The sequence below is a fragment of the Corythoichthys intestinalis genome, chromosome 1 (assembly GCF_030265065.1).
Source record: "Corythoichthys intestinalis isolate RoL2023-P3 chromosome 1, ASM3026506v1, whole genome shotgun sequence".
In the NCBI taxonomy this organism is placed as follows: domain Eukaryota; kingdom Metazoa; phylum Chordata; class Actinopteri; order Syngnathiformes; family Syngnathidae; genus Corythoichthys; species Corythoichthys intestinalis.
Window position 1 is genome coordinate 66,272,959 of NC_080395.1, and position 18,890 is coordinate 66,291,848.

An 18,890-nucleotide genomic window follows, 5' to 3' on the forward strand; every position below is an offset into this window, starting at 1 on the left:
GGCCTTTCACTGTACTGACATTTAAATCTGTCTGAGCGGGCGTAGTGCGTTAATTGCGTCAAATATTTTAACGTGATTAATTAAAAAAATTAATTAACGCCCGTTAACGCGATAATTTTGACAGCCCTAATATAAATATATGTATATATATGTATTTGAGCTGTCAAACGATTAAAATTTTTAATCGAGTTAATCACAGCTTAAAAATTAATTAATCGTAATGAAGGGGAAAGGATATCATCATCGCACACACCATATAATTGTTTGCATTAGTCTAACACATATATAGTCTTAACACATACATATGGTACAGGTTTCTCGTAGGCACCGTCTAACTGTTTGCATTACTCTAACACACGTAATATAATTAATCAGGAAATAGTATCATTTTCATATTTACGGTAGGACTACACTACTAATATAAAATAAATAGAACACCATAGTTTAATGAGAAGAAATAGAAGAGATACACAATGCCATCTTATCACAAGATTGACGCACCAACTCTGGCAATCAGCTCTCTCAGCAAACTCCTAAGGACAAAGAGCTTTGTCCTAAAACAAGTACAACCAGCCCGGACAGCAAAGTTGATAGCGGGCGTCCCAATCCGCGCACGAACCTAAGCCGCCCAAAACCGGCCACAGAGGGGATGACCCAAAAGCAACGCCCAGAAACGCCTTCGACAAGGCCCGCCTCAGCAAAGACTTTAAAAAGACTGGACACTGAGATAACACAGATTTTTGCTGCTCGGAAACATGTAGCTCAGAAGTAGATTTTTTTCATGAAAAATGTTTTTCTTTTAGAATCAATAAATTCAAGCCATACACAAAATGCTGTTTGTTCATGCTTATGAGACTGCAGATCACTTTAACTTTCCTTTATTGTACACAGTAAAGTAACAATTTGGACATATTAACATAACAGTGGCCAATTCAATTATCAAAAAGGGCAGTTCCAAGAAAAACAAATAAACTTCTTCCCCCAAATAAACATTTTAATTGGGGAAACTCAAATATCTGTTCACAAACATTTCAGATAGCTGGTGAGAAAAATACAGTGTGTAAAACTACACAAAGAACTGTAATATATTTTACAAAAAGTGCAAATATTACATTCGAACTGGAACCCTTAGATTGCATTACCTCAGAAAGTTAACTTTTGCTCGTGAAAAATAGAAATCATAACAACAACATTTAAAAGCCAAGTGAATGAAAGGATAACTTCAATTCTTATGTTTTGCCTGTGGACAGTGACAGACTAGATCAAAACATTTGAGTAACACTGCAGGAAGCAGAAAGGCTCCTCATTCACTACAGACTTTACCTTCATTTAACTTTAATTGCAGTTAGTGTGGTAAGATACGGTGCCATCTATTGGTGAGACGTGCATAAAGACATATTACAACAATTTCAAAGTTGAGCTAATAACCTGAACACTTGCGGATTTTATAAAGTAAAATAATATAAATATATATGAAGGAGAGGCAGTCATGTTCAAAGGTGACAGGTCAATGTTTAGTGATGGTGGAGTTCAGGATGTGCGGGTGGATCTTGGGTTTGGAGCCCATGGACAAATCTCGCTGTTTAAAAGGCAAAGAAGGACAATTTTAGGGTAAGAGAAAAAAAAAAGTCATTAAAATATTGTGCAACCTTAATTAAAATCAACTCTCACAATGTACTACACGTGTATGGTTTGGGGGCGGACAACAGTCTCTTAAAACTTACTGTAAACATAATTGCAATTTTTTTTGTTTAAGCAGAGTTGGGAATGGGCATCAACCAAGAAGTGGGCAGGTTCTTCAGTAATAAATTGCGATTTGAAGAGAACCACGGACCTAAAGACTTGTATCCTCTAATAAGCCACAATTGTTCTCTTTTACTAATATATGTTATTAGAAACCCATAAAATATTGCCATTGATTTAAAAATCTCTAGTAGAGGTGGGAATCTTTGGATTCTAAATCGATTACTGATGAAAGCTATTACCGTAATTTTTACACTATAAGGCGCACCTGACTATAATCCGTCACCCACCAAATTTGGCATGATTTTTTTTGTTCACAGATAAGCCACATGGACTATAAGCCGCAGCTGTCCTCACAGTATTATGGGATATTAACACCAAAAGATATTAACCGGTAACACTTTATTTGACAGCGGCATCAAACGACTGTCATAAGACCAAATGAACCAACATGAAGCTTTGAACCAATTGGCTGCAAAGCTTCATTGCTTCCAGAAGCTTCATTTGGTTATCACTGCTCCCTTAGGGGCGACATTCAACCTCTGCTGCCACCTGCTGTCAACACTGCTGTTGTCCAACATGCCTCCTAGCATGCATCTCAGCGCTACCGATGTAAATAACAATCAAAACTAGGCCTGCAAGCAGGACTGAACGGGCCCTCGCAATCTAGCGCAACTCGGACGTCACGCAACTCGGACTGTGTGCAGGTCAGGGTGGTGGCAGATCCTCCTCTCTAATCATCTCATTAGAAGCTAACATGCACGAAAGTCGCCTATTTACATTACCACACCCAAGAGATAAAAAACCCTATTGGAGAGAGTACTACAAAAAAGGAGCAACTACTGAGCTGTGCAGCCAAGCCCTTATTCAAAACCAAATTATTCTTCTAACTGGGCCAATTCGACCAAGTGTGCCAAATATTGTGGCTCTATAAGCTGCCTGAGTCTCTGAAAAAAAATATTTCCTTTAAATGGCCAACAAAGGGTCGTCACGGCAACAGATAGAGACACGTGGACATGTGCCGTAAATAAGTATTTTAATAGGTCTTGAAACTACTATGACCAACCTGAAAAGAACTGGACATGTATTGGAAAAACGAGTGACTTTCTATTGCCACTAGCTGGCGCTGTAGGGTTGATGCAAATGACCCCTACAAGGCCCTTCAGGGTATGACTCTCAACAAGCACGGGAAGTTTGGCGCAGATATGTTGTATATCTGCCGAGTTATGACTGTTCAAAGTTTTTGGAGAGAAAAATTGATGACAGTCATTTTCACTTTGCTGTTTGGACCCCTCCGCTTCAACGAAACTTCAATATTCTTCATCAGGCACCTGAAGACAGGTCTTAAGGCTTCCCTTATGCAGGTTTGAGGTAGATTGATTTTTTCCCTTTAGAGGAGGAGTGTGCCCAGTAAAAAAGGGCATTTCCTGTTCCCACTAGGAGGCGCCAGGCACAAATGGTAAATTTTCAATCCAGTCCTGCTCAGGCTGGTATACCTCACACACGCCAGATTTAAAATAGATTGAAGGTTGTATGAGGGAGTTATCAGTCATTTTCCGAATTCGGTGTTTTGGCGAAAAAATGGCCGACTTTGGCACCCCGCCCATGTCAGGCCCGTGAATGAAAACACACCATTTTGATAACTTAAGATTTCATGTGCCTCATGAACAGTCTCACCAATTTTGAGAATGATCAAACTAATTCCCTAGGTGCCAAGGTGTAAAATGTGCACACTGTAAATCGATAAAAATTTCATATTCAATCCAAAATACCCGATTTCCTGTTGGGTTTGGAATACGCATGCAAGAGACTTTTTGGAGCAGTTTTGTACAAGGTATCGACTCTCCGAATTTCATCCTTCTACGTTGAAAAAACCTAAATAGAGAGGCCTTTTTGAAAATTTCAAGGGGGCGCCACTGAGCCATTTTGTTACATGTTTTCGTAACGTTGCAAGATTATTGAACGTTATGCAAAGCCGCATGTATGTCCAAATTTTTGTGAGTTTTCGTGCATGTTCAAGCCTCCAAATGTAAACTCCTACTGTGAACCGATAAAAATTTCACATTCGATCCAAAATACCCGATTTCCTGTTGGATTTGGAATACGGGTGCAAGAGACTTTTTGGAGCAGTTTTGCACAAGGTATCGACTCCCCAAATTTCATCACTCTATGTTAAAAAAACCTAATAGGAAACGCCTTTTTGAAAAATTCAAGGGGGCGCCACTGAGGCATTTTGTTACATTTTTTCGTAACATTGCAAGATTATCGAACGTTATCCAAAGCCGCATGTATGTGCAAATTTTTACGAGTTTTTGTGCATATTGAAGCCTCCAAATGTAAACTCCTACTGTGAACCCATGAAAATTTCACATTCGATCCAAAATACCCGATTTCCTGTTGGATTTGGAATACGGGTCCAAGAGACTTTTTGGAGCAGTTTTGCATAAGGTATCTACTCCCCAAATTTCCTTGCTCTATATTGAAAAAACCCAATAGGAAAGGCCTTTTTTAAAACTTCTTTCTGTCGCCACTAGTTGGCACTGTAGAGTTGATGCAAATGACCCCTACAAGAACCTTCAGGGTATGACTCTCAACAAACACGGGAAGTTTGGCGCAGATATGTTGTAAATCTGCCGAGTTATGACTGTTCAAAGTTTTTTGCGTGACAAATTGTTGACGTTCATTTTCACTTTCCTGTTTGGACCCCTCCGCCTCAACGAAACCTCAATATTTTTCATCTGGCACCTGAACACAGGTCTTAAGGCTCCCCTGATGCAGGTTTGAGGTCAACAGATTTTTTTCCCTTGGAGGAGGAACCTGTCTCGTAAAAAAAGGCATTTCCTGTTCTCACTAGGGGGCGCTAGACCTAATGGGTAATATTTCAATGCACTCGTGTTAAGGGTGGGATACCACACATGCATGCCAAATATGAAAAAGATTGAACGTTGCGTCAAGGAACTATTAGTCATTTACTGAATTTGTCATTTTGCCGAAAAAATGGTCGACTTTGGCACCACGCCCAGGTCAGACCCGTGAATGAAAACGCACCATTTTCAAAACTTAAGATTTCATATGTCTCCTGAACAGTCTCACCAATTTTGAAGATGATCCAACTAACTCCCTCGGCGAAAAGGTCTCAAATGTGCACCCTGTGAATCGATAAAAATTTCATATTTGATCCAAAATAACCGATTTCCTGTTGGGTTTGGAATATGCGTGTAAATGCTTTTTTGGAGCGGTTTTGGACAAGGTATAGACCCCCCAAATTTCATTGCTCTACGCTGACATACCCTAATGTTATAGGCCAATTTTAAAATTTCAAGGGGGCGCCACTGAGCCATTTTGTTATATTTTTTTGCAACGTTGAAAAATTATCAAAATTTACAATTTTCCGGACGTATGTGCAAATTTTGGTGACTTTTCGTGCATGTTCAGACCTCCAAATTGGCCGTTTTCATTTGCCCTGAAAAAAAAATAAATAAATAATCCTTTGCAAAACAATAGGGCCTTCGCACGCTTAGTGCTCGGGCCCTAATTCATGTTCTGTGCCAATTATTTTTTCAGTTACTGTTCCAGTTGTTTCATTAATTGTTATTTATGGTTTTGGTAACACTTTATTTGACAGCGGCGCCATAAGACTGTCACTAGACAATCATAATTATGATATGACAATGGTGACACTGTCAAGAGCATTAATGAATACTTATAACAGATGACATTTAGTGTTATCCGGCAAATGATCTCACTTTTGAATGGATGTAAAAGTTCCAAGCTGGACATAAATTGAGTTAGTGACATAATTTACGGGATGACACTTAATGACATCAGTTCAGTATCACCTATGATAGTGTTATATCATTATTATGACGTTCTTATGACAGTCTTATGACACCACTGTCAAATAAATTGCGACCTATTAACCCAAATAAATCAACAAATAAGCCGCAGGATTCAAAATGAAGGAAAAAAGTAGCGGCTTATAGTGCAAAAATTACGGAAGCTGCTTTTAATGTTTCGTACATAAGTTACAAAAATTGAACAAAAAGCCTCTCAGGCTTAAATAAACTATTTTAGTATCAATTTAACAGTTCAAAACAGTAAATAAAATACTCGAGTCCCCATTCTATATCAGCAGCTTTAAATTCCGTTCAATTAATTTAATGTTGTGAATCAACAGTTAAAGTTCTTAAAATTGCTCCGATTGTTCCATAATTTCCCTTCTGTGTACTTTCGACATGGGGAAAGTTTTAAAACTGTTTTAAAGATAGATTCAAGTCAAGATTTTGCAGATTTAGGAGTATTTTAGATACAAAGTTAATTAGGTTCGCTTGGAAGGATCGCTACAACAGCCTTCCAGGGAGGTCTACTGCTTTAAGATGGCGGCTGTTTACTAACGCCAGCAAGTCTGTCATTTTGCATCTAGTTTTCTATACATGGGCTGCTAACGCCGCCGAGTGTCATATCACAACTAGTTTTTTTTACACGTGATATCTACCATAGCATTATGTGGACATAGTTTGTAGCTGCTGTCGGCAGCAGTCAGGTATTATTATTTTTTTTTTAAATCTAGCAGCATGAGTTGATCCAGAGCCGTGAGTTGAGCATTGTCATTGCCCGGGTAATAAAAAGCATGATGTTTACTCTTGGTCGGTCCCGAAGACTGTGTTTTAGTTCCGCTTTACTTGACATATTTCAATAATCGGAATTTGGATGTTTGTGAATCGTTCTCGAATCTTCCACGGCCGAATCGCAAATCATCTAAGAATCGGAAATTTCACACACCTCTAATATTTAGCACATGTTTTGACCTACAGAGGGCGCCAGGTTTTATGCGCGCAATAGGCGCTGGGGTGATGACGTAGTTTGTCCCCATCACTAGACGAACACTTCTGGTGTTCTGCAATTCCTATGCGGTGAGACGAACAAAACATGCGCACATCGTTTGAAAGCAGCGAGTACTTACATTTGTGTTTTTATTGAGTCTTTTATTACCTTTTCATTGCCTCAAAATACTTTTTGCATGTGTTTCTTTCTCATACTTTTAAGCATTGTGTTTTCTTGTGGTAGCTTTAAAGCAGATTGAGATCTGTTCACCACATTATTCACGTAGCGTATTTAAACCACCGTTATTTCATATTAATATGTTTAAGTATTTTCTTAAGGCGTCCTTAGTATGTTCTGTCTGTATGCATCTAAACAAAACAAGCTGAAAGCGCACAGTAGTACTTTGGGTGTCAAATTCACCTCTTGTAGCACACCGAAATTGTCCTACTCTCGTCTTATCTCATCCTGTCTTTGCTGTTCATTTTGCTTTTGCTGCTCGTTTTGTGAAATATCGACAGTGCTGTCATGCTCATTAATGTTCCTCTCGGACTTAACATTGAAAGGGCTGACCAGATGACATGTTTATATCGCTAGAGTCATACTCTGGAAGCCCGGTAGCGTTACCATGTAACGTCACCGCCCTGCGACATCAACAACAATGGTGACCTACTAGTTAAACTAATTTTACATATTGTATAAAAACTAAAACATCAAGAGGGGGTTAATATCAAATTATTTGAACTCATAATAATTTTCATCTTTTAAGAAGTAAAAGTCATTCTATCCGTGGTTGGGAAATGGCAAATAAGCCAAACAAGCTAAAACATAACCATGCTATGTATACATAAGAGGGTGAATTTAGCCTTTTCACACTGTAATTACAGCACTGCGCATCATTGATAAATCCATTCTTTGAGTACGTGCTTTTGAAGGCATGACTGATAGAAGGCAGTTGTCTCTAAAAAAGTTATCTTAGCCCTGCACTGATGAAGTAGGAGGAAAAATAACACACTTTGATTGAACACTTTCAGTATTCAAGTCCCTCTAGTAGGCAAATTAACATAATCACATGTTATATCCATAACAAACACAATCAATGTGAAAGAGAAAGCAAAAGAAAAGGAAAATTGGTAGTGGGGTGGGTGCGGGGTGATTAGGATAAAAGTTTGAATTACCACAAACTCTGAATATGTGCTGGCGACAGAGTTAAGGCTGATGTTACACTGCGGACTAGCGGGTGTCAGCAACGCACCACTCAGAGGGGTTCCTTTCAACCGGGTCTCATTCTCTTTGTTACAGGTGTTCACTTTTGGATGAGGCGGCTTACCTCCACCAATCTTTTGTGCTGAACCCTGGAAGAGACGCAGAGAATAATAGACTTCTAAGGAACACTGGTGCGTTAACAAGCCACAGTATTGTATTGTTTCTACTCTTTAAATATCATGTAAAGTGGTTTCTGTTCAACGGAACACATGTTAACTACCCCTTACAAAATACAGAAAAATCCGAACACGCTGCATTCTTTTTACAGGCATGAAAATGGGTCAGGGGTAAAAAAGGTGAGAAAGGTGTACTGTACAACTAGGGCTGTCCCAAACGGCTAATTTTCTCCCGATTAGTCAGCAGACTATTTTTACGATTAGTCGACTTATCTAATAATCCCCCCCCCCCCTTTTTTTTTTTTTTACTGATTTAGCAATGAAATTTTTGATGACGCTTATTAATTCACAAAAACCTTTTGGAACACTTAACTTCTTTATTAAAGTACAAATAAACACATAAATAATAACACTAAATCGCAAATCGCAAATAAACAATGAGGTCAAATGCTCTTAGCATTAAGTAGTACAAAAGAATGGAATAAACCGATTCAGAACACTGACTTCGCCTTTCCAACATGATTCAAAACAATTCTTTAAAAAAATCTAGCATTAAAATGATAGTATACTACTATTTATAATTGTAGTATAATAATTAATTGCCAATCAAATTTTTCATAAAGGGTGTCATTTTAAAGCTGCTCTTAGTGTAGAATCTGAATTCTGAAGTATGTGGCATTAACTCCAGAAATCGTTATTTATATGACGAACATGACATGCTTTTATTTTGAAATGTTCACCTGAAGTACGTTCGCTAAACTGCTAACAGGGAGCTTTACACCCCGCAAAAAAGCTCTTTTTGCCATTGCATGTGGTGTCAGTATTCAAATTTTTTTGGTCATATTTTTTGTTTGCAAATGCTGTTAAGCAGCGTTTTTTCATGTTTGAAGCGTCACCTTTTAACCGCAAGTTTATGTTTTGGAGAAGACTGCCAATTAAGCCTGTCGCAATATGCAATAATTCCATTTATCGCACGGTAAATGAAAATGAAGGCGGTAATTTTCCCGCTGCGATTTATCGCTTCACGTGCATGCGTCTGTGCGTGCGCGTGCAGCAGATGTGCAACGGGCATGCTGTTAAAAGTTCGGCTTCCTTGTTACCAACCAATATGTCGTGCGATGAGGATTCACTCTGTTTTATTGACTTCTGGGTATGTTCGTTTTACACATTTGAACTAGCCTAAGGCTACGTTCATACTACAGCTCTGAATGCATGAATCCGATTTTTTCGTGTTTTTCCGACTCGAGTAAGGCATTAACTTGGCGTCTCCCGAACGGGAATTCATGCAGCAATGACATCAGCAAAGCGAAAGCGGCAGGCAGGACGGGAGCGATGTAGCTGTGCATTAGCTTCTAGCTTGAACTCTGCTTTTATGCATGAAGCGGGCTTGAACACGGTCATAAAAAAATAAATGAAGAAAAGGATAAGCCTGACAATTTTCGATTTTAATTCTATGCGCCGAATGAGCAATATTTCAGTATTGCTTACATTGCCGAGACGGGGCAAATTGACACCACGTCATGTCACGCACACAAGTCAAGGCTTATGTACGTGCGTGTATGCGTTCCATCAGTCCATTTAAACTTTGAATAAAGGACTAAACAGGGATTATTAATGTCTGTTATTTGTTTCATCTTTTTGGAAATCAAAATATGATTACCCTGGAATGACATACAGCTAGCGCGTGTAATTTGTTTTGATGCTTCTGCGCATGCGGTTACTGTGCTGAGCGCATCTCGGACTGCCAACTAGTGCGTATGCGTGATACTTGAACGGGCTCCATGGACAAAGGCAGTCTGAACGGGCACGCCAAAAAGAAAGACATGACAAAAAAATCGGATTTGTGCATTAAGATCTGCAATATGAACATAGCCTTAATAAGCCAAATTTTTGTTACTGCTACTTAATTCATGTATTTTTCTCTGTTGTTGTTGAAGTACAATTGTTTGTGTTACGACAACTTTATACCTCTGTGCCTAAATGCTTACGTTATTGAAGTGCAATTTTGTCTTTCCTTGAAAAAGACACGTTATTTATTCTGTGTTACTGTGCGGTATTGATATAGTTGTCTTTTACTTAAAAGAGGCATGTTCTATTGTTTTTAGTTGTGATTTCTTAAGAGTAGACGTTTATTGCGTTTAAATGGGTGTACTTAATATTAATTAGTATTCTTACTGTGTTATTGTAAATTTGCAAATTGGTTAAAAAAAAAAAAAAGGGTGGGGGGGCACAATAATATCGAGAATTTATCGCCCAATAAAATTTGTTATCGCGACATGCCTACTGCCAATGTTTTATAGCAGGCAAAAGTAGGTTGTCTTTTTTCCCCATTAGCCTCAATGTAGCAATGCTAACGTTTACAGTGTTTATTATAGATGTGTTTCCTTATTTTGTATGTTTGAACTTTAATTCTACAGCGTGTTGATGACCAATAAACGTCTGTGAAAACAACTGGAGTCTCATATGCGATCAACACACACATGTACACGCACGCGCAAATGTATGCAAGCACGCGACGATAAAATGCAGCCGTGAAAATTACCGCCCTCATTTTTATTTACCGTGCAACAAATGGACTCATTGCATATCGCGACAGGCTTAGCAACTTCAGTAAAACATGTCGTTAGTTAGTTAAATGGACTTACGATCTGCCAGCCAATTGTCTCCTGTCGTCTTCCAAAATTACAACTGGGTGACACCGCTTTAGGTGTTCATTCACAGCCGACGTGCAGCCAAGCTTGGTATTGAAGAGGACAGGACACAACAGTGTGCCGTCCTTTGTTTCGTAGAAATAAGTCAATGTTTTGGCCACTCTGGTGCGCTTTTTTGGCTTTGTGCCACTTTCCCCGCTTGCATACCAAGCGTCCGATATTAAAAAAAAATCTTCCGAAACCCCCCCCTAAAAATTTTCTCCTCGGATCTACACGATTCACGCAGGTCACCCTTTTTGACTTCAAAACGGCGAATTTTGCTGAAAGGTGACAGATTTTTATGTCTGTTTTTACTTTCGCAGTGTCGTTAGTTGTATTTTATTTCCACATTTTTTACACCGACCTTCTTTGCAGAAAGAGGTGGCCGTCGCATTGGTGAGCGTGGCACCGGAGAACGACAGATAATCCCACTGTAGGCAGACCGGATTGTGCTGTTAGATGTGGCCATAGAAACACTTGAGGAGGCATTCTGAGAGATAAAACAATGAAAGATTGAATAAATGAATAAAAAAAAGCCAGTAAATAAATACCAAAACATAAACATGAAAAGAAGTCATAAGATGGCTTACCATCCATTTTGATTTATTTGGGGTATTGCTTCCCAGCAATCTGCGCTTGGGAGTTTGTGCTGTTCCGTATAGCATGTCCTCTTCAGTCTGCTTGCTCTTCTTCAGATGCTGTTAAGAAATTGGGAAGAGGAAAGTCAACTAATGAGGAAAGCAATCGATTCAGCAGAAAGCCTTACCCTTTGTAGTTTTTCTCGGTCTTTCTCGGATTGATACGCTTGCCACTGTTCTGCCACATACTGAAGAAACTTCTGGCCATTAACCATAAACTCACTTCCTTGCTCACTTTCCCATGCATCAATCTGACCTTTTAGTTTCTTTTCCAGCTTAAACAGAAGAAATACAATTTACTATTAGGTGTGTAAAATATTGGCATTTGGACGGTCTTACCTTTGGCAGGTTTTTGTGCAGTTCAGCCCGTTGCTTCTCCTCTTTGAGAAGATTTCCTCCTCTATTTGCAAACCTTGATGGATCTGTTGCTTTTTTCTGAAATTAAAATGAAGCCGTTTTTGTTCATACCTTGTAACAACCTAATATGTTTTGGAAACTCCTGAGTGTTGTTCAAAGGTTTTAAAATTGAAATATAATACTGTTCAAAGCTTTGGGCCAGGGATCGGCAATCCGCAAATCTAGCCATGTGTCTAAGCTTTTAAGTAAATGAATGAATATTTCATTTAAACAAAATTCTGTTGCTTGCAAGATTATACAAGAAGTGTGTTTGTTGACAGAACACTCACGCAAAACGTGCATTCTTCAACTATATAAAGTAGGGACGTCCCGATTTGATCCCGTGATTGGAAATCGGGCCGATCGCACCATTTTTGAAAGGACTGGAATTGAGTGAAATGAATCGAGGTTTTAATTTTAGTATATTCATGTTTTTCTGCTTCATGCTCACTGCCTCTCACTCTCCCTTCTGCTAGGTCAGCAGTGCGCCAAAGTTGTTTTTTTCTCGGTCACCAGTGCAGCTGTTTGGTACTTAAAGTTAATGTTGTTTGACAGGTTTGTAGCTTTGATCTAGCGAGAGAAGGCTTGGTAGCTCTACGATCATGCACAAATGTGCTAATCATCATTTACACACCATGTAGCACCTCATTCAAGTGAGAGGCTGTTATCGGCAGCGTGAGTGTCAAAGTGTGAGTAAATTTGAGCAAACTCACTCAATGAAGCATTTAAGAAAGACAAGCATTTTTCTGTGTTATGCTTGTTTAAAAATTGTTGACATGCAACCAATGCAAAAAGTAAAGGCAGCGTGTAATGCACCAGGGGCTTCTGTGTTGGCTCCGTTTTAACATAGTGAAACGCGGCCGTTAAAGTCAAGTAGCAAGTGAACACCAGTTGCAGAGCGGCTGTGTTTCAGACGCGTCCCAGAACCGCATAAACTCGTAATGAGACGCAACTCTCCTGCGTCAATTGAATTAGTCACTGGTTTAAAAATATGACGGATCCGGTCCGTTTTCAAAATAATATGCAATTCATTAAAAAAAAAAAAAAAAATTGCATGGCGCCTTAACTTGAGAAAATTCATCAGTGAAGCTTTTTAAAACCCTTCATTAGAAAAACAAATATTCATTGATGCATTTCATTTTTAAAATGCATGTTAAAATCTTTGTCATAGCAATTGTTTTTCTCTTTAGCACAGGTCTTTTTTTCTTCTTTCCTTCAAAAAGAAAGCTGACCAACATGCGGGGTCTGAAATGCAATACTGTGGGGCAAATAAGTATTTAGTCAAGCACTAATTGTGAAAGTTCTCCTTGAAAATATTAGGCCTGTAATTGTCAACATGGGTAAACCTCAACCATGAGAGACAGAATGTGGAAAGAAAAAACCCCCAGAAAATCACATTTTTTGATTTTTAAAGAATTTATTTGCAAATCATGGTGGAAAATAAGTATTTGGTCAATACCAAAAGTTCATCTCAATACTTTATGTACCCTTTGTTGGCAATAACAGAGGCCAAACGTTTTCTGTAACTCTTCACAAGCTTTTCACACACTGTTGCTGATATTTTGGCCCATTCCTCCATGCAGAGCTCCTCTAGAGCAGTGATGTTTTGGGGCCATCGTTGGGCAACATGGACTTTCAACTCCCTCCTCACCCCGTGGCGTCAAAATGATAACAAGAACGGTGAGCAAAAATCCCAGAACCACACGGGGGGACCTGACTGACCTACAGAGAGCTGGGACCACAGTAACAAAGGCTATGATCAGTAACACAATGTGCCGCCAGGGACTCAAATCCTGCACTGCCAGACGTGTCCACCTGCCGAAGTCCAGACCCGTCTGCGGTTCGCCAGAGAGCATTTGGATGATCCAGAAGAGGACTGGGAGAATGTGTTATGGCCTGGACGTGTACTTTCTTCAGCATTGTGTTACTGATATATATATATGTATATTTTTTTTTTTTTACTTTTTAAGGACTAAAAAGACTCAAAAGAAAAAAAAAAAAAAAAAAAAAAAAAAAAAAAAACTAATCCAGAAATATAATGGCATTGCCAAAAGATACAAAAAATATATATGTTTTATATTCTGCAACAGTCCCGGAAAAAGTGGAAGAGGAAGTACTGTAAAAAGTACAGTAATGCCAACATATTTGGAACTTATGTTCAAATTAAAAAAAAAAAAAAAAAAAAAAACTTTTTTTGATGAGCTGTTTTGCGAGCAGCTTGAGTGTGGTAAGCTAGAAACGCCCCATCACCATGCCAATCTAATGTATGGGAGGGTCTTTTGGGAGCATAGGGTGAAATTTTTCCCGATTCCCTAAACGAATTAAAAATTTCTAAATTTGCCAAAGTCTCAACTATGTTTGCTATCCATTTTGCTGCTCATGTGATCAATGAAAATGTGACTTTCCATGGCAAACACAAAATTGTCTGGGTGAGCAACTCCAAAACTTTGAACAGTAGTGTATATTTTATCTGCGATAAAGGTGTTATTCATTGCGTGACAACGCAGCTTTAGCCGTTTAGTTGCTGCATTGTTAGTCTTTTCACCAATCAATAATACTCACGTCTAACTCAAGGAAGAGTCTCCAGTTTTGTTCCCACTGTTGAACCCCATCAAAAAGCTCTTTGTGATTCTCATAATGCTGCTTCAAACGCTGAATCTCTGCATCATGCAAACTTAGTAGCTCCTCTGTGAAATCCTCTAAAATATCAAGTCAAAAAATGGATTAATCAAACCCAGCTCCAAATACCAAAATGTTGATCGTGAAAGTAAAACTCACGACTAAAATATGGGGAAAACGCCTGCCGCTGCTCAGTGCTGAAGAAGCACTTTTCCCAAAACACAGCAATCTCAGAGCGGATGGCATCTGTGACATGGCACATATTCTTCAGTTTTAGTTCCTCCAGATGATCGATCCCTGCTTGCAACTGAGAAGGGGAAAAAGTGTGAAAAGCAGCAAAACTAGTGGTTAAACCGTAGTTAGAAGCTCAAAGTGTAAAAGGGTGATTGTTAAGTCATCTCACCGCCTTAAGGTTACTCTTCTTCGACATGACCATGTGTTCATTGAAGACCTCTCTTTCTTCCTGCGGAACCTGCAGTCTGTCCCACAGCTGCTGGATCTTCTCTCGAAGGGCCTCACACGCTGCCTCGTTCTCTGCCTTGTCTTGCTCTAGCTGTAACCCAACAGGTGTGGTAGCTATCACTTACTAATTCATCGCTTTGATATAAGCCTAAATGCTTTTATTCACTCGATGGCTATCTGAAGTAGGCATTTCCACTGATTTCCCTAGTTCGCTGTCCTTTGTGTAAACTTGGCGCTAATAGTTAAACAGCAAGCTTTTTGCTTTGTCCAGAGGTATTGAAAGTGATGATGTCGCCAACGTCTAAGTGAATAGACACTTTGGAAATGGCAAGGTCTTGCTTTAGTGAGTTCTGCCTGAAAGGGCCACTGAATAATCCTAAAGCCATCAATTATTAGGGTTATTCCGGAACTGGACATCAAAATTTTTGAAAAACGCATTCATTTTTCTGGAATGTAAGAAACTATTAAATGCTTGATGGGATCCTTTTATAGACTCAATGGTAACGTCCATCGTGGCTATAATGAAAATAACATAGTCGAAGCTAATAGAGTTGCAAATCCGTACGAATGTTAGCTTTTTCTCTAGATTAGAAGGACAATTTTTTAGCTACCAGATATTGACCAAGAGGACAGGCTTACTTTTGTAATTCAGGATAAGTCGCGTTCTTAGCATACGTATGTTCTATATTATTAAAAAAAAATTGAAAACTACAAGAGAGGACAAAATCTGCTCTAGCCATTCTTTGGAAAACTGATGAAGCCAAGCCAAGGATACCATGTGATTTACTGCATTTGTCTTCTACCATGATAAAAAGGTTACGGTAAATGTTGCATGCATGTTGTGGGACACAGGATCCAGAAATGATAATATTTGAAATAATATGTCAAAAGAAATGCTCTCACAGTTATAAGACATTAAATAACAACACCCAAAATTAAAAACGCCTTGCTTTCGCAATCAGCAAAAGAATATGCTCTAGACGTAGCTAGTGAAATTTGGCAAATATTTCAAGATTACATTTGCACTTCATTTCTTCCCTAATTCAATTTGAAGCATACACAACATTTATAAATGAGACTAAAATCCATCTCACCTTACAAAGAAGCAGTTTGAGTGAAGTAATATTCTCTGAAGAGAGGCAGAAAAGGTCTTCTTGCTCACAGACAACGTCCTTCTCAAAGCTGGTCTCTGGAAAGTGATCCAGGTCGTTCATGCACAAGATGATCTGCTTTTTCAGGCCCATGAATTCAGCATAGCGGTTTGCCTGTCCATGGAGAGAAGACAATCTCATTTATATCCTGGTCGATTTGGACACATCAGTCCCAATAATGCTTCCCATCAAACCTACAGATGACTACGTAATCATGGTCTAAAACCAGCAAAAATGTTAATGAGTGAGGTAACATGACTTAATAAGCAGTATCACTAGTGTGTGCATAAACAGGCACAAGAAGTGCATGCCAAAAGGAATATTTACAAGTAGAAAAATAAAAAATGGCTTGAAAAAGAAACAATTTTTTTCCTAGTTTGGCAAACTGCAGAGCGCACCAACCTTCTCAGCATTCTGGTTAGCTATATGTTGCTCAAAGCTATTCAGTTGGTCTTTTGAGGGAACAGAATCTGGGGAGATGCAGAATGGAATGGAGCATAGGATGTCACACAGCTCCTGGTCCTGCTCCCGCAGAGCCTTCAGCTGCTGCATGCGACTTGTCTTCTCAGTTAAGAGACCCTCAACTTGTGTGCGGAGGCTATTCTCTTGCTGGAGCATGGTAAGACCTACCTCGTCCTGAATCAACAAAGATGAATCCAAACAACAAGTTCACTCCTCCAAATATGGAGTTTTTACTTTTTTGTGTCATGTTATAAAAGATGAGTTGAAAAGGGAATGTGAAGACAAAAATAGGACCAATAAGTATGCAGAGTATTATTTTTAGATTTCATGTTAGTTATATGATGTAGGGCTGCAGGTATCGATTATTTTAGTAGTCATTTAATTGATGAACTAGTTAGTTCGAATAATCGAGTAATCGGATGAGGAACAAAAAAAATTAAAATACCTGAGCTGAGCCTCAAACGGTATAGAAAAATAAATAAATGAGGATCTATGTACAACAAAAGAACAATTGGCTAACTTACATAGAAAAAGCCCGCTAGCTTAAATGCTGTAAAATGCTAACTTTTTTTTTTTTTTAAACAATGCCCTTAACAAATGGTTCACACACACACAAAAACAGCTAAACATACCTATAAACTAAATTACAAATACATTTAAAAAAAAAAAAAAAAAAACGTTAGCCCAAAAACTTTGCTTATGTTGGTCTTAACAGGGAGCAGCTGGACTAAGCCATTTGAAATGAGGCAGACTAGAGGGCAGTGTATCCACCCAAATCAATAAAGCTAATGTAAACACTTTGAAAAAAAACTATTAAAACCCCACTTTATTTAACGAATACTCGAAGCAGCAAAATTTAATTCAAATCTTTTTTTCTAATGGAATACTCGAGTTAATCGATTAATCGTTGCAGCACTAATATGATGTACTGCTCAGACTGAGCATCACCAACTGGATTTCAGCATTTGTACTTGTTGGGAGACTTGTGATTATAAACTTGAAAATCAGCTAATAAAAGTCCAGCTACTTGAAATGGTCATTGTTTAACCAATTGCTTGAATCAAGCATTACTGTGTACAGTACCTGATACAAAGTAACAAATAGTACACAACCTTTTGGAATATTACCAAATACCTCCGAACTGTACAGTTACCTGATGAATAGGAATCTGAAGGTCAAGACAGAGCTTCTCCAGCTTATTTTTGCTGTCCTGAATACTGCTCATAACTCTATTCCTCAGGGATTCCTCTTCTTTGATCATCATATCTAGTAAGCCCTGTTGAACAGAATCATCCTTAATGCCATTCGGCTAGTGACAATTAACCAAGCATTTGTGCTACAAGAAGTACTTGCAAAATAATGTATTGTCAAAGGATAATTCGAAATAATTGTGATCGTGCGAGTGATCCTATATCTAAAGCCAACACTGGATAAGAGACATTCAAGTGAGGGGGATGGAGCCACTCCCTGCAATTTTCCAGACATTTCGTTTACGCAATCATCGCAAAACAGACGAGTCAACACTGTATATTCCAACTAAATTATAAATACTGCGCGGTACACTTATACTTTGAAACACTAAGTAAATTAATCAGAAAATTTGAATTTTCCTCATGCCCTTTGGGTTGTTCTATGTGCATTTTACGTTGCAGCCAAGTGTTAGATATTGCACATGATACCTTTAATGAAAAACGCGTGTGGTTTCGATCAATTTAGCACAACAATATACTGTAAATATTCGCCCCACCTTTATGTGGTTCTTCACAACATTAGTTCTTTGTAGTCTCTGATCCTCTGGTATTCCGATCTCCTCCCAAATGTCCTTTAGGTGGCAAAGAGCTTTGTTGAGGCATGACACAGACTCAGCTGCGAGTACTTCACTGTAAAAATCACATTTATTAAATCGATAGTTATAGTAGAATTATAAATAGATTCAGTGCTAGGAACTATCCAACTTGTTTGATCGACGCCTATACAATAGTATTTCAAGAATTCAAATCTTACCTTCTCCTCATCGTTAACGCTTTTGCGACTGTCACAGTTCGAAGTAAAAAATAATAGAAAAAGAATCCAAACTTGAAACTACAGGTCGTCACGGCTAGTGCTCAGTTAACTCTGTTCATGTTCAGTTGTCCGTTTGTCTCCGTCGTTCAAAACACGCAACATGTACAATTCTGCTCGCCGATTGGCTCGTTCAGCGAAGAAGCGCGTGTTAATAGTTCCAGTGTCTGCCGCCGGGGCGGTGACTTTGGCTCGCACTTTAACCATTGCACCGCTCACCTAACACTCAACCAAATGTATTATAAATGAAAACGAGTACACACACCCTTTAAGGAGGCGTAATAATTTACAGCAGGCGTGTCCAAACTTTTCTTCCGGGAAGTCTCTAAAGTCGAAGGTTAATACAGTGCCTTGCAAAAGTATTCGGCCCCCTTGAATCTTGCAACCTTTCGCCACATTTCAGGCTTCAAACATAAAGATATGAAATTTAATTTTTTTGTCAAGAATCAACAACAAGTGGGACAC

The 18,890-nt window shown here is 38.7% G+C and overlaps 1 protein-coding gene across 2 annotated transcripts; it reads right to left on the reverse strand.

The window, feature by feature from the left end:
* Positions 1-871: 871 nt before the first annotated feature.
* LOC130921197 (protein regulator of cytokinesis 1-like) lies at positions 872-18,657 on the reverse strand. Of its 2 annotated transcripts, none has more exons than XM_057844818.1 (14): positions 18,369-18,657; positions 18,112-18,244; positions 17,518-17,640; positions 16,305-16,538; positions 15,846-16,016; positions 14,693-14,842; positions 14,449-14,596; positions 14,233-14,369; positions 11,614-11,709; positions 11,403-11,549; positions 11,227-11,334; positions 11,001-11,126; positions 7,820-7,919; positions 872-1,579 (listed from the first exon to the last, which is right to left on the reverse strand). In XM_057844818.1, exons 1-14 carry the CDS (start codon positions 18,377-18,379, stop codon positions 1,515-1,517), a joined length of 1,749 nt encoding a protein of 582 aa, XP_057700801.1. In that variant the 5' UTR covers positions 18,380-18,657; the 3' UTR covers positions 872-1,514. The 2 variants fall into 2 exon arrangements, with proteins under 2 accessions (XP_057700801.1, XP_057700793.1); XM_057844810.1 differs by having other exon boundaries at positions 873-1,579; positions 7,743-7,919; positions 18,369-18,654.
* Positions 18,658-18,890: the final 233 nt, after the last annotated feature.

What these genes read in the sequence shown, in the direction of transcription:
- LOC130921197 (XM_057844810.1), bottom strand. An exon ending in ACCGAGAAAAACTACAAAGG is followed by an intron (nt 11,335 to 11,402) that starts GTAAGGCTTTCT and finishes ATTTCTTAACAG; the next exon opens with CATCTGAAGAAGAGCAAGCA. An exon ending in CACCTCTTTCTGCAAAGAAG is followed by an intron (nt 7,920 to 11,000) that starts GTCGGTGTAAAA and finishes CGTCTCTTCCAG; the next exon opens with GGTTCAGCACAAAAGATTGG.